The 22,330-nt window shown below is 38.5% G+C and overlaps 1 protein-coding gene and 1 pseudogene across 2 annotated transcripts; both read left to right on the top strand.

Moving 5' to 3' along the window:
- Positions 1 to 3,607: 3,607 nt before the first annotated feature.
- On the top strand, positions 3,608 to 9,081 carry LOC144636047 (uncharacterized). Its single transcript, XM_078495190.1, has 6 exons — positions 3,608 to 4,069; positions 5,713 to 5,969; positions 6,291 to 6,405; positions 6,546 to 6,582; positions 6,971 to 7,097; positions 8,427 to 9,081. The coding sequence occupies exons 1-6, from the start codon at positions 3,967 to 3,969 to the stop codon at positions 8,946 to 8,948; spliced, it is 1,161 nt and encodes a 386-aa protein (XP_078351316.1). The 5' UTR covers positions 3,608 to 3,966; the 3' UTR covers positions 8,949 to 9,081.
- A 3,938-nt stretch (positions 9,082 to 13,019) lies between these two features.
- LOC144636048 (uncharacterized) lies at positions 13,020 to 21,048 on the top strand (annotated as a pseudogene). Its single transcript, XR_013567459.1, has 6 exons — positions 13,020 to 13,267; positions 16,628 to 16,884; positions 17,209 to 17,323; positions 17,457 to 17,493; positions 19,410 to 19,536; positions 19,903 to 21,048. The product of XR_013567459.1 is annotated as an uncharacterized LOC144636048 (transcript).
- Positions 21,049 to 22,330: the final 1,282 nt, after the last annotated feature.

The raw sequence follows: 22,330 nt of genomic DNA, 5'->3' as shown, positions 1-22,330 counted from the left end.
GGATGAAATGCAAAGCTTCCAGGAAAAGGCGTTCTTGCCTATTGTTCAGGTTCCTTTTCAGAATTTCGACCTAGTCTGGTTGACGTGATCTGTTGTGCGATCGTGATCCGTTGTTTCGGCGTGTTGCCCTATTGCGCTCTCATTGTTTGATCTGTACCCGGCTTGTGTCCCGCACCTTGTGAATTCCAAGATATTTTACTTTCTCCGACATACGTCAAATTACATGTCTTACGATTCTTTTTTTTGTAAACGATTCCTCTGATCTGATTTACAGCGGGGTGGTCTTTCGACTTCTTAAAGTGCCTATGAAGTAAAAAATAATTTAGCTCAATTTGCTTGTGTCTTAGTAAACACAAATATGTGTGTTTAAGAGATCAAAAAGCGCTTTTTTTAGTATTTTTTGAGCCTCAAAGTTTGGATTTCGAAATTTGAAGTGGGTCCTTTTCGCGCGCGGCCAAACGCTCGGGTTTCACCGGAAATGACGTACTTGGTGGTTCAAAAGACACCAGGATTATGGCGTAAAGAGAGCAAATAGGGCTGGCGAAAGCTTTTTTTCGGCTTCTGACTCAAACAAAGGCAATTGCGCATATAAAACTGCAACAAATGCAGTAATTTCCTTCGGTGAAGCTTTGCGGAGTAAATGGGAGCGAGATTTCCATGTGTATCGTAAAGCTATTCGTTCTGATCTGAAAACGCAAGAAGAAACAAATTCTGTTCCGTCGGAAGTTCAAGGGTCTTCAAGGATCGCTGTTCTCAGCACAAGCTTGCCACAAATGAAACGGTAAAGTCATGAAATGAAGAGGAAATTTATTAAAGGAATTATCTCAGTAAAGGATATAGTGGTATGTATTTCATTCTGCTCTGACAAGCCGACAGAAAGATTTTACAGTCGCGCCAGGAGTCTACAATGGGTACAGTATGCGTGTTTAAGACCATGTTTAATATTCTTTTATGTATGAGACTTCCCCAGACTTCGTTCCTCAAAATTTAATTTGTATGTTTAGTAGATCGTTTTATCTTTCGTAAGGTAGCAGTCGTTTCCTTTCCCAAACACTTGAAACGAACGATCGCCAGACGCGAACGAAAACATCTAGGAAAGAAGCAAAATTATGACATGTAAATTCGACTCGAGTGATCATGAGTTCTTTTTAGAAATGCTTGTTTGTTTTCAAGTAATTTTCATTCACGTCTGCTGGATCTATGTAAATTTCCGGCATTATCCTAATAATGGCGAATGCACTTCTAAACAATACGATGAGATCTCGAAAAATTTTGGACGAATTTTACGGCTGCCTACGCGAATTATTGGGCGATAAACTCGCACTGTAATCAGGATTGATCGTATAAAGACGGTTAAAAATACATCATAGGGTTAACTTACCGTAAAGCGAAACAACTGCAGTTCTGTTTATTCTTGAAGAGGTAATTTTTGGTTTCGTTTTAAAGTCTAAAAGTGCTAATCTTGGGTTCGCAGAAGTGTTATCTTGCCGTGTTATCAAGTTCATTTGTGTCACTCAGTTTATACTCTCACGCTTCGGAGAAATATGTCAGTCCACTGTACTTTCCCACACAAGAACTTCATCAAAATGAAAGCGAGCTACTGATCGCTTCTTGTATTGAAATCACCAAATCGTGATATAACAACGAATTACCACCGGGATAGGCGTACCGTAACCTGAAATATTAAACACAAGCAATCTATCGACAAGCTCTCAGCTGAAGTAGTGAACTTTACTGTGAATCAACAAAATCTAAGTGTAAACTGATCCGTGGAACCACTAAGTACGTCATCCGAGCTAAATTCGTTTCCAGTCTCTGGACCCACTGTTTTGTCTCACCGAGAGCACTTTAGGCGGCAAAAAGTCCGATTTCTTTCTCTTTGACATTATCCTTTTTTTAGCTTTCTAGAAAGTAGACATAATAAGCTACCAAAAAGAGCAAAAAGTTTTTTTACTTCATAGGCACTTTAAAAGTGCTGCCTGGTGTTGTAACGAGTGTCATGTAGTCCTTATGTTTTCCTTGCTGAGTACACGTCGAAATCTCTTGGAAACACCCTTTACAAAAGGGATTGAAGCGTAACCCCTTGGATTTTCTTGATTTTCGGGCTCTTTGTTTACTTGGGATGAATAAAAGCAACGTTCGACGAAACTTTGGGGTATCCGTTGACAATTAGGTCGCTACTACTTGTTATGTTTCGCTTCGTTTCCGCTCAGACGTCGAGAGAGAGAATATTGGCATGATCCATCAGTGTCTTGACCACGGCCCTTTTACTTTGCGCAGTAATGTGCCACTCCAAAGCTAGATATTTGTTTGTGTTTGTTTGGTTTTATGTACTTGGCGTGGGAGGTGTGATGGCCTAATGGTTTGTGCGCTGCAGTCCGGGTTCGAGTCCTGGCCGGGTCATTGCGTTTTCTTCCTGAGCAAGACACTAATTTACTGTCCTCAAAGGTGTATAAATCGGTACCGGCGAATTTAATGCTGGGGGAAATCCTGTGATGGACTATCATCCCATCGGGGAGGGGTGGAGGTGGATCATGTTCATATTGTTACAAAGATCGGACCTCTTAAAGCACACAAAGCCACAGTCTCATTGATTTTTTAATTTTCGTAAATAAGCTAGAATTATTAAATTCCTTGCAAGACGATACGTTGTTACTTCCAAATAATTTTTCCTTGCAGCAAATCTTCTATTGTTTTTTTTTTCTCCGAGGAGCCATTTTCCAAACGCAAAATTCCTAGTTATTTTCCATTAAGATTCAAATACTGCTCGTTGAAAAATGATTATTTAGCTAACCAATAGCGATCCTTTAATTTTACGGTTACGCATATGCGATGACTAAAAACCAGGAGGACACTTGTACCACTTAGATCAAATTTTGTGCAGCTGACTCGTCCCCAGTCGTCTTTGGCTTTGAGAAAACGTCTTTCCTTGAAATGCCATTTTTTGTCGTCTTAGTAGTCAAGTTTATGTTAGTAATAGAGGGGGCTCTGGAATTTGTAGAACTAAAATGAAAATAAAACTCTTGTGCAAGATTAAAAAGGCTCCGTTTCTTTGACTACTTTATGCTTTTTATGTTTGTGGAAATCCTGAAAATAGAATACGTTTTAATATATCATTGAAGATAAAACATGTGCTTATAGTGGCATGCAAGACTTACCCCGGGTATTGTTTTGATCTTTTTTATGCAAGTCAACACTATTTTTTTTTGCGCCGCGTTCTAAAAGTTATCTAAACGACAGACTCACGGTGTTAGGTAGATGATTTGCTCTTGATTATACTTGATTGATACGATGGCCCAAACAAGTTTGTAAATTAATATGATTCTACTTGAGAAAACACTCATGTAAAGCGCGCATCTGCAGCTTTGAAGGTTAAAAGTGTTATCCGCTTCCTTTGGTCACGTGACCGTTCCATCTTCCAATAAAAACAAAGCTTCAGTAGCATAACGCTTATTTTTATTTAAAATAATTAAAAAAATATCTATTTTTCTTCATTTACAACATTCAGCTTTAAAAGTGATTTGTTGAAATTAAGTGCTTAATAACTTCAAGTTATTTTTTATTTTTATTTTTTAAGGTTTAAACGTCCATATAATTCAAAGGACTCATGCTGTATTCAAACTTGTTCTAGACCTTTTTTTCAAATTATTTAAATTGTATCACGTTTTATATCAAACGCCCACACGGTAAAGCAAGGCCACTATTTTGTGATTATAAATAATTAACGCTTAATTTGGTTTCCACTTGCCAACTGGCAACCATAGAGGGCTCGTTCTTTTCATAACCGCCCGCCCGCCTGACTACATCCTACTGAACTCAACGAGCTTAGAATTACATGAACATCAACTGCCTTGAGTCGACAAGCAAAAGGTTTCAATAAGCATCACGAACATATTAGAGCTAAAGCAAACTGACCTTTAACTTTGCCATCGATGAGTAGCTATAGAGTTTCTTGCTGGAATTAACATGTTGTCCAAGGCGCGACGTGAAATAATCTGTCCAACTTTAATATGCTGGGTGCTTTTCCAAGTGCTGTCTTCTATAACACCCGAAGTAGCCTGCTTGAAAGGTAACGTTTCGCTTTTATTTCATATTTTATTTCATATTTTTCATAAAGTAGCTGTTTTAAAGCGCAATAGTTTAATTAATTTCAAGGGTTGATCGCACTATATTGACTAAATTGCTCAATCGAACTAGAACAATCTAGATTTCTCTTTATTGCAAACCGCTTTGTAAAACAACTTAGGCTCCTTCTGTTTAACGCTCTTATATTATTAATTCGTCAAGTTGCAAATTAACCGGGCTGCTTCCCTGAAAAAAACACGCTTTTTGGGAAGGTGAACCCTTTTGTAGAAGAAGATTAATTGAATGTTATTCAGCTAGTTATAAAATGGGTTTGCAGTAATAAAGGCCTCTGAAGTTTAATATACAGAGCTTTAAAAGCATTCATTTCAAGTTATTGCAAAAAGTGTTTATCTCGCTCCCGCTTAACAAAGAAAACAACCGTTTTCCACTGAGATATTAAATTATATCATTATCTCAACTAAAAAACGAAAAATGAAGCTTGACGTTGATCCAAAGAAATTTCATTTCACTTCCGAATGTCGAACTTTTAACTTTCACTTAAACGCCACAGCACACTAGTTAGTTTAATAAATGCAATATTAGGCAAATTGCAAATTCTAGATTGAGTTAAATCAAAGATAGCCATGGTTCAAGATTTAAAGTCTGCCTCCCATTCTAAACATATTCCAGCGAAAGAGGTGTTATGCACTTCTATTTTTCTTAAAGAAATTTTTATTAGGTGAATCTTATTCAATTTCCGTTCACGGTACCAAGAATATTCTAGAAGATTAACATAACCTCTAGATTCATAACAAGACTTATTTTAGAATACGTTTAATAAACAATACATAAAAAGAACAAAACTCACTTGCAGACACTTTGAATGCTACAAGTATACACCGCTGTGTTTATTTATAGTCTGTATAAGAAACATCTGATATTTTGGAAAAAGCAATCGGTGTCAAACCGAGATAATTTAATGTACTCTGATTAAAAAGGGTGATCCTGTTTACAAAACTGTTATAGCTATTTTAATTTTCTTCGCCGTTGTACATGTAGAGACGTCTTGAATAATACATTCCATTTGCAAAACAACGACATATTTCGATTAGTTTGTTTCTACAAGTTTGAAAAAAATAAACCCACAGAGACTTCATTCTTGGAGTTTTATTTTCACTCAAAAAATACGCTACTGAATAAAAATCAAAACAAAACAAAATCATGTATTTTTTATTATCCTTTTATTTTATTTTATCTTTCTATTTGTCCGAATAGAATGTAAAAGAAAAAGGCTTATTATTTTTGAGATGTTGATAACGTTGAGATGATACCTTTTCAGATGAATGCCGATTGAAATCTTTTTGTTTAGTAGATACTTTGAAATATCGATACGGATGGCGGATCTAGGTCATCTTATTTGTCGGATTGTAAAGGCGAAGTTTGATGGTCGGACAAAAAGTCCAATTAGACCAAAATAAATCTCACAACCCCTTCCGTTGAAGCCTTGATTTTTTTATGATTCTTTACCCAGCCAATTGCTTAGATTGGTGGGCTTACGGTGAAGATCGTGCCATTCATTACTTGTTTCCCATCGCCGTGCAATATATTATTTCATTTGTTCTGTCACCCTCTTCTCTATCTCTCTAGCTGTTAGAGAAGTTACTCATGCTTTTTCAAAACATGAGTTCCATTATCTAAACGTTCATAAGGCTGGGACATTTACAGTGAACGACATCTTTGATTGCACCTTCGAATGCCTGCAAACTCCTTCGTGTGTTTCTGTGAACCTGGCCGCCTCCAAAGGAGCTGATGGTAAACTTTGGTGTGAAGTACTGTCTTCTGATAAATACATAGACTCCATGGAGTACAAAGGGAACGAAAGTTCGCATCACCTTTCCATTAAGGTAAGGTCTAGAAGACTCAGTATTTTGTTGGGTAAACACTTGGGATCTTATTTCATCGTACGCACTAGCCGGGAAATATGCTGAAGAGTATTTCTTGTTCTTAGAACTAGCACAAAAGCCCTTCTAAGATCATGAATATTGTTAACATAAGAGCTAAATTAGCATGCCTTTGAAGTAATAAGCAAGATCGAAATAAAATCGCATGTTTCTGTTTATGTGTGTTTTTCGTGGAAAATTACCAGTAAAAAAAGGCAAAGAGAAAAATGGCAAGACTACAGAAAGCTCGCCTGTACAGTACTGATCAGTTCTTTATGCTTTCAGACCCCTTGTTCTTCCACGCCATGTCAAAACGGAGGTACATGTCTGGCTAACTACAAACATGACACGTTCAAATGCCGCTGTGTGGAAGGTTTCATTGGAGAATATTGCGAGACAGGTACAGTAATTACTTATGAGTGAACGTTATGGCAAAGAACGATTACAAAAACGTCTTCCTCGCGATTCTTCTTCGTCTTTCTCATCAATTCATTAATAGTTTTAGCCATGTTAACTTTTTCACGTTCTTTGTCTTTATAGCTGCAATGTCTTGCAAGGAGCTGTATGACGCAAACAAGTAAGTCATATAAGTTATTCGATCATAGCTAGTGAATCTAATGTTTTTGTCTTTTGAGATTCACTTATATCCAAAACGGTTTTACTTACATTGCCACTGAATCGTCCAATATTCATCAGATGTTGAGCTCTTCTGAATAGCTGTAATTGCCACCTTTTTACCACAAATTTTGATTTTAAAGAAAAAGCAAAGTCCTCAGAGAGTCATCCAGATGACATATTGCCACTTTGTGCTCGAGGTCTAACTGTATGCGGCCCTCTGTGAAAAGCTTTAAAATCAAAGTATTTTTAATTAATTATAAATTGTTATCAAATAAATGACACACCCTACTAGAGTAAGGCACGATCGGAGGGTTTGTAGAGTCTAAATTTTAAAAAATATTCAACAGGTACAACGCGACCCAGCTGGTGACATTGCACTTTGGCCCAACACCAACTTCTGTTTTGTGTCACATGGGAGATTTTGGATGTGGGGATGGAGTATGGACACCGGTCATGAAGACTGATGGCAACAAGGTACTCGCATAGAATGATAAACAATGTCAATCATTTTATCCTACAATTCAAAGGCAGACAGGCCAGATGGTCAACTGAGAATAACTGAGTTTAGAATATACCAAAATAGTGGATAGGTCAGCTGTGATAGGCTAAAACATCCCGGGGCTTATGGGATTACAAAGCCATTCAAATTTGGTCACTGTACGCGAAGTTTGACTGGAAGAATATTCGACGCTCGTGTCTTGTTTTCTTCAACTTGATGTGGCCAAGGCAACTGGCTTAAGACGGTTTTTTTTTTCCTAAAAATGACTTGACTTTTATCCACGGTAAAAAATGTTAGAGCTACAAAGCTTGTGGTGCCGTGCTATTGTCGTGCCACTAGCAGGCCGAATTAATTTGAGTTCGACACGGCAGTGGCACGACGTTTGGAAATTTAAATGCCTAATTTGTCTATAAAATACAGAGTATTTCAAGTTTTTTTGTCACTTTTTGCAATGAACTGACTGATTACAAAGACTTGCTTATGTGTCGATATTCAATCTTTGCCTTAAATCGTTACAGTAATATTGCAAAATAGAATAGGATATATTTATTTTGCAAAGGTAAATGACTTTAAGAAGCTTGTTTTTCCTCCCCCCATCTTTTTTTTTTTGGGGTGTTTTTTTTGGGGGGTTTTTTTCCTTTTTTTTTCTGGAAATTTTCCCCCCCCCCCCTCCCCCCTTTTTTTTTTTTTTTTTGGGGGGTTCTCCCCCCCCCTTCTAATTTTTTTTTTTTTTTTTTTTTTTTTTTTTTTTTTTAAAAAAAAAACCCCCCCCCCCCCCAAAAATTTTTTTTTTTTTTTCCCCCAAAATAAAAAAAAAAAAAAATTTTTTTATAGGTTAAATAAGAAAAAAAAAAAAAAAAAATTTAAAATAAAAATTTTTTTTTATTCAAAAAAAAGTTTGTGGAAAAAAAAAAAAAAAAAAAAAAAACAACCCAAAAAAAAAAAAAATTTTTTAAAAGGGTTCAATTGGAAAAAAAATGGTTGGGGGAATGAAAAGCTTTTAGCGCCCCTCTGGGGAGGGTAAGGCTATAATGAAGTCTAATGAAAATGATTAAGAATTCTAGATATATGAGCTGCGGAATGAACAAGAAGCCTGAATTTTCTTAAGGCTTTCTTTTCCAGCTGCGTAAATAACTGCGATGATCTTCGTTACATTTATTAAAGAATGTTAGGCTAGCCAGATAAAAAGTGATTCTAATCATAAGCCTAGGGGAAGTAAATTTGAGAGTTTTGACTTCCCGTGTATGTTGTGGGTTATACAGAAGTTATCTGTCAATAATAATTCGCTTCTTTTCCTTCCCAAGAACACCTTTCATTTTAGTTCTGCATATTGGAGTGACCAAAATGCATACAACCTGCCTGGAGGGGAGACTGGGTTTGACTTACAAGAGACCAAGTTACCGACCTACTGGAACACACCCTTCTCCAAGATTTGTCTTGGTATGAAGATTGGCCAAGAGATCCAATTCACTGCCATCAACACAGAAGCTATCTCTTTGTACTCACTGATCGCTGATGGGAACTATCGCGCCACCTCATTGGGTCGTAACACGTGGAAGTCGCTGATTGGTTCACAGCTCGGCTCCTTGCAGTACAACTGCAATAGGGAAGGGTTCAATTCATATTGCTCGAATACTTGTAAAGCCAGAATCGGTATCGTTACAAATAATGAAAATGACGGCTGTGGTTCGTGTGATTCCAGGCTCGGGTTTGGCACAGGAGGGCATCCTGATGACTCCAACACGTGCGGAAACGCAGCAAAGTACATAAGTTCAGATAATGGCGAGAGACTCATCAAAGCCATGGGATATATCTTGGTGAAGTGAGACGTCACCTATACTTTGTGCTTCCAAAAACAGGAGAACTGAATTTGTTTACAATTTTTCCTTAGTATTCCATTTTGTGCATGTATGCATTTTAATCAACAGGAAAATACAGTCGAAGCTCTCTTAACGGACACTCTCGCGGACACCCTACTCGGCCCCGTGTTGACCCCGTTTTACTCCCATCAACTCTGTATCTTCTCGGACTTCCCGTGCGGCCGCGGCACTTCGAGTTACGATTTCATTTTCTTTTTTTTCTCCCGTAAGCGGACCCCCAATCCCATCCCCTGTTTTCCCCTCCCCCCTCGTCGTCCCTTGTCTCTCCCTCCTCTCCACCACCTTGCGGCATTGCATGGGCGCTCCCGTAGCGGCCATCTCTCCCACCTCTGTGCCCCGAGACCATCTCCGCTCCAGCACTATTCCGTCCCGGGGTGTCCCCTCGAGCCCATGTAGATAGAATTCACACTGTTGTCACGTGACGTGCAATGGATAGGCACTTTCACTGCTTAGAGCTTTTGCCTATTACGTGACACTAGAAAATAGGGAGAGTTAGGTTTGGTGCTAATGTACGTAGCGTCTTTTCTATGATATTGATGGAAAACAGACCAGAGAAGAAGGCCATTATTTGTAGAAGATATGCACCCTTATGAAACACTGCATAACACCTAGCAAAATGCAAAAACATTTGGAAGGCTAAGGAGAAACGAAAATCGATTCTTATGATTTTCTTTTTCGTAGTACATTGCATGCACGATGTTTCTAGACACAGACTACGGGCGAAAATACCAGCCAATTGACACACTTTTCTTCTCTAGTCATTAATTAAGATTTAATAAAAAAGAGAAGAACATCAAGTGTAAGGAGTTTTACCTGCAATAATTCGTAAATATTACATAGCATGTCGTAAAAATGTTCCCTTCGAATTTCAACAGGTTCACCGTTTTGATAGCTTAAAAGTAAAAAGTTAAAGTATTAAAATACTTTAACTTATGAATTGAAGTCCCTAATCACAAGCCCCCACGCTCCCTGTTTTCCCGCCTTAACCGACCAGCCGATCCGCGCCTGGGGAACATATAACAGTTATATCTCCGCCTGGGGAACATATAACAGTTATATCTCCTGTATCTTCAGTCTTATAACAGGGGACGTTAAAGAACCCACACACTATTCGCAAAGAGTAGGGCACGAAGCTCCCGGTGTTGTGGTCTGGCCTTGTGTAGTAAATTACAGTATGTGTACAGCGCATTTGAACATATATATATGAAAAATGCGCTATATAAATTCATTATCATTATTATCATTATCATTATATGTTGTTCCGTGCTTAGCACCGATTAACTGTTTTACCTCGCTTGGCGCCAGTTACACGTTTTTGTTTCGGGTTCACATTGTTGGGTTCATTCTGTTACTTTCATTTTAATTTTTTTTTACTGTCCCTGAAATGTGACAACTTTGATTTAAGTTAATGTTTATATTTATGTTTAATTTTATTACCAGACTTAGCAAGGCTGTTATTAGTCCCGACAAGAAAATAAGCCAGGCCAAAGTGATCCAAAGTTCGTTTAGTATCCACGATCTGAAATTCCAGACAGGAAGAATCCGTAATCTAAACCAGAATTCACAGATAATCCGCGATCCGCTGTATTTTCAAAATGCGCGAATGCGCTCAATGTATCGCAAAAATAGAAAATCAGTGCGCTTTTTAAGGCTAAATCCGTCGATCCGCGAATTTATCCACTCCCCTCACAAAGTGCCTGGCTCTGAGTTCGGAAGGGATCACGGTTACTCTAAACAGGGTTCTTTTTCCTGACCGGACTATACCGGGGTTTTGGTCGTCTGCAACGCAGGCTATGCGTGTTCCGACTTCAACGAAAATTGTGGCGGATTGACGGGTTTGGCCAAGAATAGCACCGATCAGTGGATTTGCCAACCCAATTCATCCCCCTCCGCAGTGCTTAACCTTGAAAAAGAACGTTATCGATTAAAAAAAAGATGGTTTATCGAAACTACATGAAAATGCTACTGGAATGAGAAAAAGTATACTGAATAAAATTAAATTAGCAATTAAATGATAATCAACAACCCAAGCCTGTAACCAGTCTAGAACGATTCCTCTCAGCAAAATCCCGCCGACAGATGATTTCAATGATGATGTTCCTGTAGCAACCAACAATACTTCAGTGAACCGTGAAAACATAAATTTGCTGCCATTTTTCGAACCTTAGCAGAATAGCACCGATTAGCGGGTTTGCGAACCCCAACTCATCTGCTCAATTTGAAGAAGGAAGGTTATCGATTAAAAAAAAAGAAAGTTTATCGAAACTTCATAAACATGCTACTGGAATGAGAAAAAGTATACTGAAAAAAATCAAATCAGCAATTAAATGATTATCAGCAACCCAAGGGTGTAACCAGTCTAGAACGATTCCCCTAAAAATCCCGCTAACAGATGATTCCAATTCTGATGTTACTGTGGCAACCAACAAAACTTCGGTGAACCGTGAAAACATAAATTTGCTGCAATTTTTCGATCCGCAGCATATAGCAAACACCAACTGCCTCCCTGGGTAAAATTTTCAGGAGCGGGTTAAAACCGTTTTTCCAGGCAGTCCAAAAGTATGGCATTGTCGTGGATAAGGTATCACAACTTTTTTGAGAAGATGCTGATGTAAAGCACGCATGTGCAGCTTTGAAAGTTAAAATTGTCCTTCGTTTCCTTTGGTCACGTGACCGTTCCGGCTTCCAAAAAAAAACAAAGCTCCAGTTGCACAACGCTTATTTTTTTGTTTATTATATAGCAAAAATATTTTTATTCATGTACAACTCTCAACTTGAAAGGTATTTGTTGAAATTCAGTGTGTAATAGCTTCTATTTTTTAAAAACGTTTAAACGTCCATATGATTCAAAGGGCTCCTGGTGTGTTCAAACTTATTCTAGATCCTTTTTCGAATGATTCTTGGTATCAAGTTTTTTTTATTATAAGCCTGCACGAGAAAGCAAGGCCACTATTTAGGGACCGGTCATTATTTATTGCCTGGGGGAGCGGAGGATTTACGGGGGGAATAACTTGAATTATAGATGAACAGAAGCGGGAATCAGTCGTAACTGAGAGCCCAAAAGGGGGGATCACTGAAGATTTTGGAAGGATTCAGATGCAGGACCACTCAAATCTGTTTGGATAATGCAAGTTTAAGACCATACAAAAAAGTAAATGCGCCTTTTCTACTGGGAGATGATTGCATTTGCGGTCTCAATTTGTTGTAATGCGCACATTTCAATTTATATCGAGAACATTTCGTATTAATACGTCTATATTTATCCTTTAAAACGTGCTTAGCTTATATTCATATTTGAACATGACAGGTGAATTCTAAATTGTGAACCATAACTCCTGATAACTGAAACATTGTGAAATTGCATGTTTGTTTAACATGAAGCTTTTGTCGCCACTCCTGGGGGTCGATCCGCGCTTTTGTAAACCTGTAGGAGCGGACTGAGGTTCTGTGTGCAGCGCAGTGATTTCGTCTTTGTGTTTTTTCTAAATAGGCGAACTCATCGCCTTCAAATGCAACTCTTTATTATGCCTAAAATTAACTTATTAAATTTCTCACTCTTTAGAAAATTATTCTCTTGGTTTGACAGCTCCTCTATCTTATCAAGTTTAGCGCCCATCGCATTTGCTATGAACCCAGATTACTTGCGACGAAACACAGACTCGTAAATCTGTTGGCAATGCTGTTAAAAAACTTCAATTCCGTGGAGTGTTGGTTTGGCAGAAGATATTTTTGCCAGGGCTCCATAACTGGTAACTGAATATGGGTGCAAAGACATCGGCGGGGGGGGGGGGGGGGATCACGAAAGTTATCAATAGTAATGAGGGGGGATCACTTCATGGAATAACGCTTAAAGGGGGGATCACCTAAATTTCACCGTGTTTATCCCAAAATCCTCCTCTCCCCCCAGGCGATAAATAATGACCGGTCCCTTAGTGCTTATAAATAATTTACGCTTAATTTGGTTCGCAACAACAGAGAGATCGTTCTTTTAAAAACCGCCCGCCCGCCTGACTACAACCTATTGATCTCAACGAGCCAAGAATGAGATGAATTTCAACTGCCTAGAGTGGACAGGGAAAAGCATCACGAACACTTTGGAGCCAAAAAAACTGACGTTAAACTTTGTCATCGAAGAGCATGATTTCTTGCTGGTATTAACATGTTTTTCGAGGCGCGACGTGAAATACAGTTCTTTCCGGCTTTCATATGCTGGGTGCTTTTCCAAGTGTTGTCTTCTGTAACACCCGGAGTAACCTGCACGAAAGGTGACGTTTCGCTTTTTTATATATATATAATAGTAGCTGTTTTTAGCGTAATAGTCAATTTATTTCAAAGCTTCATCGCACTATAGCTGCTTAAAGTGCTGGACCGAAAACTAATGTAATCTATCTTTATAAATGTATTGCAAACTGCTTCGAAAAACGACTTAGGATGCTTGTGTTTAACCCTCTAATGTTATTGATTCGTTAAGTTACAAATTATCAAAGCTGTTTCCCTGAAGTACACATCATTTTGGGAATGTGACCGATTTAATAGAAGAAAATTAATTGTACGGTGGCTACGTTATCATAAGTCATGTGTGAATGTTATTCAGCTAGTTATAAAATGGGTTTGCAGTAATAAAGGTCTCTGAAATTTAATATACATAGCTTAAAACCCCATTTACACGCGCAAAAAAATCGGTACGGCACGGCAAATTTTTGGCACCGTGCTGACAATTTTTGGGCACGGCACTCCCAATTATCGACGTGTAAACGTACCGGTCCCCAAAAAAATGTGGCACCAGTGCCCAATTTTTTGGGGGTGCCGAGACTACCTCAAGGAGGTAGTCTCGGCACGGGTAAATCGAGGCACCGTGCCGAAAACAAGTGTGACGCATGCGTTGTTTCCACGAAAATGGCGGCCACTGCGTCATTCTCGCCCCAAGAGACTTCGTTTCTTTTAGTCACGTGGTCGGCGAAAAGAGTACAAAAAAGAGAAGTTCTGGGGGATGAGAATGCCACCGAGGCAGATGATAAGAGAAAGCTCCCGCTCTAAAAAAATCGCCGTGTGAAAGCTACTTCCACCATCACTGCAAAGAGCCATTTATTTTTCAATCTTCTTCTTCTGATTTCGTCAACTCCTTTCAGATGTCGATTTGTTTTGCCCCTGAACACTCTTCGATATGTTGAATGGTCGACAACTCGTTCCTTTCCGATAAAATTCGCGTTTTGCACTGAAAGCACGATGAACAATCACAGCAAAACATTTTTCTGCCATTTCTCGGGAAGAAAACCGATGAAAAGTAGGGGTGCCGATATAAACATTGGTACCGTGCCTAGCGGGAGAAAACCTTCTTGTTTTGGTCGTGTAAATGGGTAGTGCCGTGCCGAAATGGTTTGGTCACGGTGCCAAAAATTTGCCGTGCCGTGCCGATTTTTTTGCGCGTGTAAATGGGGTTTAAAAAACATCCATTTCAAGTTACTTCATAAAAGCGATTTTATTCGCTACCACTGATCGAAAACAACAACCGTTTTCTACCTAGATACCAAATTATTTCATTTTCTTGAGTGAAAAAAAAGAACCTTGACAATTAAGCCAACGGTAATTTCACTTCGCAACCGAATGTCGAAGATTTTTAACTTTGTACAAAACATTACAGCAAACAGCTTCTGTGATAAATGAAAAATTAGTTAAAGAGTAAATTCTAAATTGAGTTAAATCAAAGAAAGCCATGGTCCAAGATTCTAAAGTCAGTCTCCCCTTCTAATCATACTCCAGCACAAGTGTTATTATGCACTTCTTTTCTGCGTAAAGAAATTGTTATTAGTCGAATTTTATTAAATTTCCTTTCGAGACAACAAAAATATTCTAGAAGATTTACATAACATCTAGATTCACAACAAGACTAATTTTAGAACACGCCTAAAAAACAATACATAAAAGGAACAAAAATCACTTGCAGACACTAAGAATGCTACAAGTATGCATTACTTTGTTTATTTATAGACTGTATGAGAAACATCTGATATTTGGGAGAAAAGAAATTGGTGTGGAACCGAGATAACTTGATATTATTTTAATTAAAAAGGGTCACCGCTGTTTACAAAACTGTTTTAGCTATTTTAATTTTCTTCGCCGTTGTGCATATAGAGACAAGCTGTGATGTCTTGGATAATACATTCCATTTTCAAAACAACGACGTATTTTTCACTTTGTACATGTTTCTACAAGTTTGAAAAATAAACCAAAAGAGATTACCTTTCTGGAGTTTTATTTTTAATCAAAGTACTATTCTCACTGAAAACATGAATATTATGCTACAGAAAAAACATGCAAGACATTATGACTATACTATTATATTTGTTATATATTATATTTTTTTGCCCGTTGAAAAAAAAATGTATTATTTTTTATTATTTTTGCCATATTGAGAAGCTTTCTTTATTTATCTGAAGAATTTTTTTTTCGATATATAGATATATCTATTGTGGGGAAAGATTGTATTGCTTTTGTACAAATTTCGTTTTACTGAAAATACTTGAGCCAGTACTGAGATCGGTAGAAGACATTTAAAGAAGGTTTTATAAGCCGATCTGTTTTTTTATGTCTAAATTTTGTGACATCTGTTTACCTTCATCAGAGTAAGTGAAAGTTTGCTGGTGCTCGCGCTACCAATCCGTGCGTTAGTGCGACATTTTAATTTTGAATTAACGGCACATAAGCGCGAGGAAAAGCTTTGCGCTCGTTGATTGCGTCGCTGTCCAAAGTGGAGTGCCACGACTCCAAGAAAAGCCTCTTGCTGTAATTGCTTACACCACGCTCGAGGATTTGGGCGTACTTCGGATGGATGTTATGTTTCGTTGACTCGGCATGCTGTTTAATTGCTGATTCGCTGTTGCTCGCGCGGCCTGGATCGTGTTCGGCTCCGCGCGAGGACCACGAGCGCTTGCTTTCCCCGATTTACGTAAAAGAGCAGTCTTGGCATTTCACTTTGTAAACAATTCCTGCTATTCGGTTAACCGCTGGTCTATCCTTCGGCTTTCTAAACACGTGGCCTGATGGATGTTCTTACAGGCCTGTATGCGGTCCGAACGCGGAATCTCTTGAGTACATGGCCCGCTCGATACGATGCACACCTTACGTACGGCAGGACTGCAAGTCCTAATGGTCTTTCTTGCGTTGGCCTCTCCTTTGTTCTGTCCCTGATGCATTTCTTAAACAGGACGTCAGGGTACCCATTTGCTCGAAGATCATGCAGGACTCGCTCTTGTTCATTGGTTCTCAGTTCAGGGTGTGACGGTAGCAAGTTGGCCCTGTGCAGGAGTGTTATGTGCAGTTAATTCAAAATTAAAATGTCGCACTGACGCACGGATTGGTAGCGCGAGCACCAGCAAACTTTCACTTACTCTGATGAAGGTGAACAGATGTCACTGAAAATTTAGACAAGAAGAAACAGTTCGGGCCGCGTTTGGATAGCCGATGATCTGCTCAATCGAAACAAAAACTACGGAGTAACCGGAGAAATAAAATCGTAAAAAAATCTATCTGTTAAAAAAAAATATATTAATGGGTTTGAGAATGCTTGTTTCCTACCGCTGTGCAATATATCACTTTTTATGTTCTGTTACGTTCTATTTTTCTAGCTGTTACAGAAGTTACTCATGCTTTCTCAAAACATGAGTTCCATTATCTGAACGTCCATAAGGCTGGGACATTTACAGTGCACGACATTTTTGATTGCACCTTTGAATGCCTGCAAATTCCTTCGTGCGTTTCTGTTAACCTGGCCGCTTCCAAAGGAGCCGATGGAAAACTTTGGTGTGAGGTACTGTCTTCTGATAAATACATAGACTCCATGGAGTAGAAAGGAAACGAAAGTTCGCATCACCTTTCCATTAAGGTAAAGTCTAGAAGGCTCAGTATTTTCAGTTGTTGGGCAAACTTTCAATCTTATTTCATGCGTACGCATGAGCCGAGAGGTTTGCGGAAGACTATTTCTTGTTCTTGAAACTAGCGCAAAAGCCCGTCTAAGATCACGAATATTGTTAACATGAGAGCTAAACTAGCAACCTTTGAAGTAAGGAACACGATCGAAACAATCCGCATGTTTCTGCTTTCGTGTGTTTTTCGTGAAAAATTACCAGTAAAAAAAGGACAAAGAGAAAAATGGCAAGACTATAGAAAGCTAGCCTGTACAGTACTGATCAGCTATTTATGTTTTCAGTCGCCTTGTTCTTCCACGCCATGTCAAAACGGAGGTACATGTCTGGCTAACTACAAACATGACACGTTCAAATGCCGCTGTGTGGAAGGTTTCATTGGAGATTACTGCGAGACAGGTATAGTAATAATGAGTGAATTTTGTAGCTAAAATGGTGACAAGTGACGAATTCACCGCTTCTCTTCTCTTTCACATTACCTCATTAATAGTTTAACTTTTGTTTAAATTGTTTATGCACTTTGTGTTTATAGCTGCAAAGTCTTGCAAGGAACTCTATGGCGCAAAAAAGTAAGTCATATAAGTGATTTGACCAAAGCTAGTAAATCTAATGGTTTGGTTCTGTCCAACCAACAATCCCTCGACATTTACTCTTATCAAAGAGAGTTTATTTATATTTTCATTGATTCGTCCAATATTCACCAGATGTAAAAGTCTTCAGTTCCAAATCTGTGTTGTTGCCACCCCTTCACCGCATTTTTCTTTAAATTCTAACAAAAATAGAAATCTTGGAAGACACAACAAGTTGGCATTGCTACCACTTTGTACACGAGACCTTGGGAACAAGTGGTGGGATTATTGCAAACTGTAAACGGCGCTTCTCTCCTTGGAAGCTTTAGCATCTAAACATTTTTAGTTTGATTGTCACCCAAGAAATGTCACACTGTCAAAGATCTTGGAGAAAATAGTCTACAAGCAGCTGATGTCCCATCTGGAGCGTCACAGTCTACTCTTTGAATGCCAGTTTGGTTTCCGTCCAAACCGTTCAACGGAACTAGCTGTTACTTACTTTACCGAACTCATCAGAAGAGAGGCCGACAGAGGGAATGCAACAGGAGCGGTCTTCATAGACTTATCCAAGGCGTTTGATACTATTAGTCATTCTATTCTACTAAGTAAACTGTCCCGTTATGGCGTATATGATATGGAACTTCAATGGTTTACTGATTATTTATTCCTTCGCAAGCAGATCGTTCAATACAATGGTGTGCTTTCTGAACCAAATGAAGTTTACATCGGAGTTCCACAAGGAAGTATTCTTGGACCTCTTCTTTTTCTCATCTACTTTAATGATGTGCATAGTCCCCTTCGTCACTGTAAAATTATAACCTATGCCGATGATACAGTGATTTTTACATCTTCAAGTGTATTCGATACGATAAAAGTAACCTTTCCCAAGACTTGGACAATCTCTCCACCTGGTTTCGAGATAATGAACTTATCTTTAATCTCAAGAAGGGAAAAACCGAGGTGATGCTTTTTGGTACCGGTAAACGCCTAAATCTATTTCATGGAAATCAAATCAAGCTCTCAGTTAATGGTTCTTTCATCAATACCTCGGCAAGTTATAAGTACCTTGGCGTACATCTCGACCCAACTCTTAACTTTGAAACGCATTTTCACAAAATTTACAAGAAGGCAGCAGGAAGAGTCAACCTCCTTCGGCGTATCCGTTCCAACGTTGATGCTTTCAGTGCCCAACGAATCTACCAAACGATGATTATGCCAATATTTACGTATTGTGGCTACAATAGTCTTGGATGGTCAGAATCCCGTAAACGCTTGATTCGCTCTATTGAGAACCGAAGCTTGGAAATCATTTCCGTCCCAAAGTGCAGTCTGCGAAGTTGTGATCTTCGAATTTTATCAATTAACAACTTTTTACAAAAGAGAGCATGCTCCTTTGTTTTTGATTGTTTTAATGGAACTGTGTGTTCTCCGTTTAAAAATTACTTTGAACGATTACATCATAACGCCAACACTAGAAACAACGGGAAAACAGCAAAACTGCCCAAAGTCAAACTTGATTTTGCGCGCCGTAGTTTTTATTTTATAGGTGCCTCGATTTTTAATTCTTTACCTTTGAATTTAAGAAACATTAATTCTAGACTTTTATTTAGGAAAGCGTTGGACGATTTTTACTTGTAATATTTTATTGTAGTTTTTTAACGTTTTTAACTTAGTGCTGTCCGCTTTTTATACAATTTTCATTATATATTATATATTTAGTAATTTTAGTAATTTTAAATTTTTAATTTTTAATTAGCAGGACCCCGTTGATAACAGTACGCATGTACTGAAGGGCTATCCTGGATAAACATTCGATTATTATTATTATTATTATTATTTATTATTACGCTTCTACAGTAAGATACGATCGGAAGGTTCGAGGAAGGTTTTCAGAATATAAATTTAATATTCAACAGGTACAACGTGACCCAGCTGGTAACACTGCACTTTGGCCCGACACCAACTTCTGTTCTGTGTCACATGGGAGATTTTGGATGTGGAGATGGAGTATGGACACCGGTCATGAAGACTGATGGCAACAAGGTACTCGCACGATAATTATTGATAAGAATTAAATTTAACTAATACCTGGAATGATCAAATCCAATTATTTCACCTTACAGTTTAAAGGCAGGCAGTTCACATTCACAGTATCGCTTCTGAAAGCCAATCTAAGCCAAAGGCTGACATTCGGGTTTAAAGTGATTGGCTTTCTTTACCAGCTGCATAAGCTGCGTAAATAACTGCGATGATCTTCTTCACATTTATTTAAGAATGTTAGGCTAGCCAGGTAGAAAGTGATTCTAATCATAAGCCTAGGGGAAGTAAATTTCAGAGGTTTAGTTTACCGTGTATGTTATGGGTAATACAGGAGTTATCTATCAATAATACGCTTCCTTTCTTTTCAAGAACACCTTTCATTTTAGTTCTGGTTACTGGAGTGACCAAAATGCATACAACCTGCCTGGAGGGGAGACTGGGTTTGACTTACAAGAGACCAAGTTACCTACCTACTGGAACACACCCTTCTCCAAGATTTGCCTTGGCATGAAAATCGGCCAACAGATCCAGTTCACTGTCATCAACACAGAAGCTAACTCTCTGTACTCGCTTTTCGCTGACGGGCAATACCGCGCCACCTCACTGGGTCGTAACACATGGAAGGCGCTGATTGGTTCACAGGCCTCTTTGCAGGCCTACTGCAATAGGGAAGGGTTCAATTCATATTGCTCTACGAGTACCTGTAAAGCCAGAATCGGTATCATTACAAATAATGAAAATGACTGTAGTTCCTGTGATTCTAGAATCGGGTTTGGTGCAGCAGGACATCCTGATGACTCCAACACGTGTGGAAACGGGGCTAAGCACGGAGGAGATAATGGAGAGAAACACATAAAAGCCATGGGATACATCTTAGTGAAGTAAGAGGTCAACTTTACTCCCAACGATGCATCGCGTGCTTCCAAAAAGGAGAACTAAATTCGTTTGTAATTTTTTCCTTATTTTTCAATTCCGTGTGACAGGCATGTATGTTTTCAATTCAACCGGCAAGGAGACAGTTTGTATTGTTTTCGCGCGGCATGCATTGGGTAGGCAATTTCATCGCTGTATTGTCTAGATTAGGCCCTTATCAACTGTGCTATTAGCATATTATGCTACTAGCAGAGCCCGATTTTTTCCAAATTATGTGTAAAATATATTCTCGTTTCTGAAAATTATGCTACTTTTTCTTAAAGTATGCTTTTTCATGTGATAGTGAAATGGGAAGTTTTCATGACAGATAAATACCGCCTGGTCTTGTATTTGCCTTTGATTTGTTTCAGGCGCCGATCTCGAGCAATGTAAACGGATTCTAGCTTATCGGGCGGCTGCTCTCCTTCTCGTATCTGCAAGTCGCTTGAGGCCATTTTGTTGCCTGTGATAGCGGGAACTGGGACTGACGCTTTCTTTACTTTCGGTATGCCCAGTTCTCCAGACGACGAACGACGCAGTAGACTCCCCCCCCCCCCTCCCCAAGACAAATGAAAATGGACTGAGCCATGGACAGAACGTGAAAATAATTAGCAATTATTGGATGAGGCTGAGTATGATATGAACAATTATGCAGATCGAGGAGAATGATATCGGATAACACCCTCCGAGATCTGCATAATTCTTCATATCATACGAAAGCCGAATTCAAAAATTGTTTTATTATTCATTCAAAATATTTCCAGAGCTCCAAATGCACAAAATGAATTCAATAGGGTTTTGACAGTAGGCAAAGTACACAAATACACAACAACGTTCGCTTTTAAATTTGATTTAAACTTCAAAAACTCGGTTACCTTCATTAAATTTCTTGTCCTTTATAATGTCGATATTTAGCACTTGCTTGAAGTGTCTATTGAATCTAAATCTGATGACACAAAGCGATGTTTTCCAGTACATGTTTTCCCACTTTTTCTTGTGCCAGTAGTATACTGGCTTTTTGTGCCTTTTCAGTGCACCAGAATGTCTCGCCTCTTTTTGGGTATTATCCTAGGGTTGAAATAAAAAAACGTGAAGAACAAAATGATGCGAAAACACCATGTGTGACATTTGACAGTTGATTAGTTTATGCAAATTCAGGCCGAATTCCCACGTGCCTGTCGCGTGAAGCCAGACAACAATCCAATCAACATTCGAGTTTTAAATTGAGTCCCCGTTTGAACATTGAAATATTCAATTCAAGAATGGAATATTGAAGCAAAGAATTAAATCAAATTTGCAATAATGGAATCATTAATCCACCTTTGACAGGAACGCTTGAGGTGTTTTGACTGTGACACGTGTAAATTAACCTAAATGAACAAGAGGGTAAAAAGCGTGGGTGGGGAGGGAGGGCGTGTTTACTTTGGCGATGACGGCTCAAAATCTAGTTTTGGCTGTCAAAAAATATATTTTACGCCATTCGACGGTTGATGGTTATTCTAAGTCAAATGTTTAGCATATTTTGGTTATCACAAATTTCCGTTTAAATTGCCCTAACTGTTATATAAGTAGTTTTTTTATGTAAAAATAGACGAAGCATTGCTTTTTGTATTATCTTTTGTACCGTCTTGAAGATGTAATCCATGTATATACTGTACATGAAATGCTGATAATAAGAATAATCTTGAATGTAATTATAGAAAATCCAAGTTTGAATCTTAATTCTAGTAACAGTACAGTGCAAAGAATTAGAAATGATCATTTAAATCAATTACAGTTAAATCACTCGAATAATTGTAGTGTTCGTTTTAGATTCTCCGCACATATCGACGAAAGAGGTTAAAAAGCTGACATTTATCAGTTGTTTGTTCCTCCTCTAAGTTGA

Source organism: Oculina patagonica, chromosome 13, assembly GCF_052425735.1.
Source record: "Oculina patagonica isolate OP01 chromosome 13, crgOcupat, whole genome shotgun sequence".
NCBI classification, from domain to species: domain Eukaryota; kingdom Metazoa; phylum Cnidaria; class Anthozoa; order Scleractinia; family Oculinidae; genus Oculina; species Oculina patagonica.
Note: the sequence above shows the minus strand (reverse complement) of the source record. Positions and strands in the feature narration are given on the sequence as shown.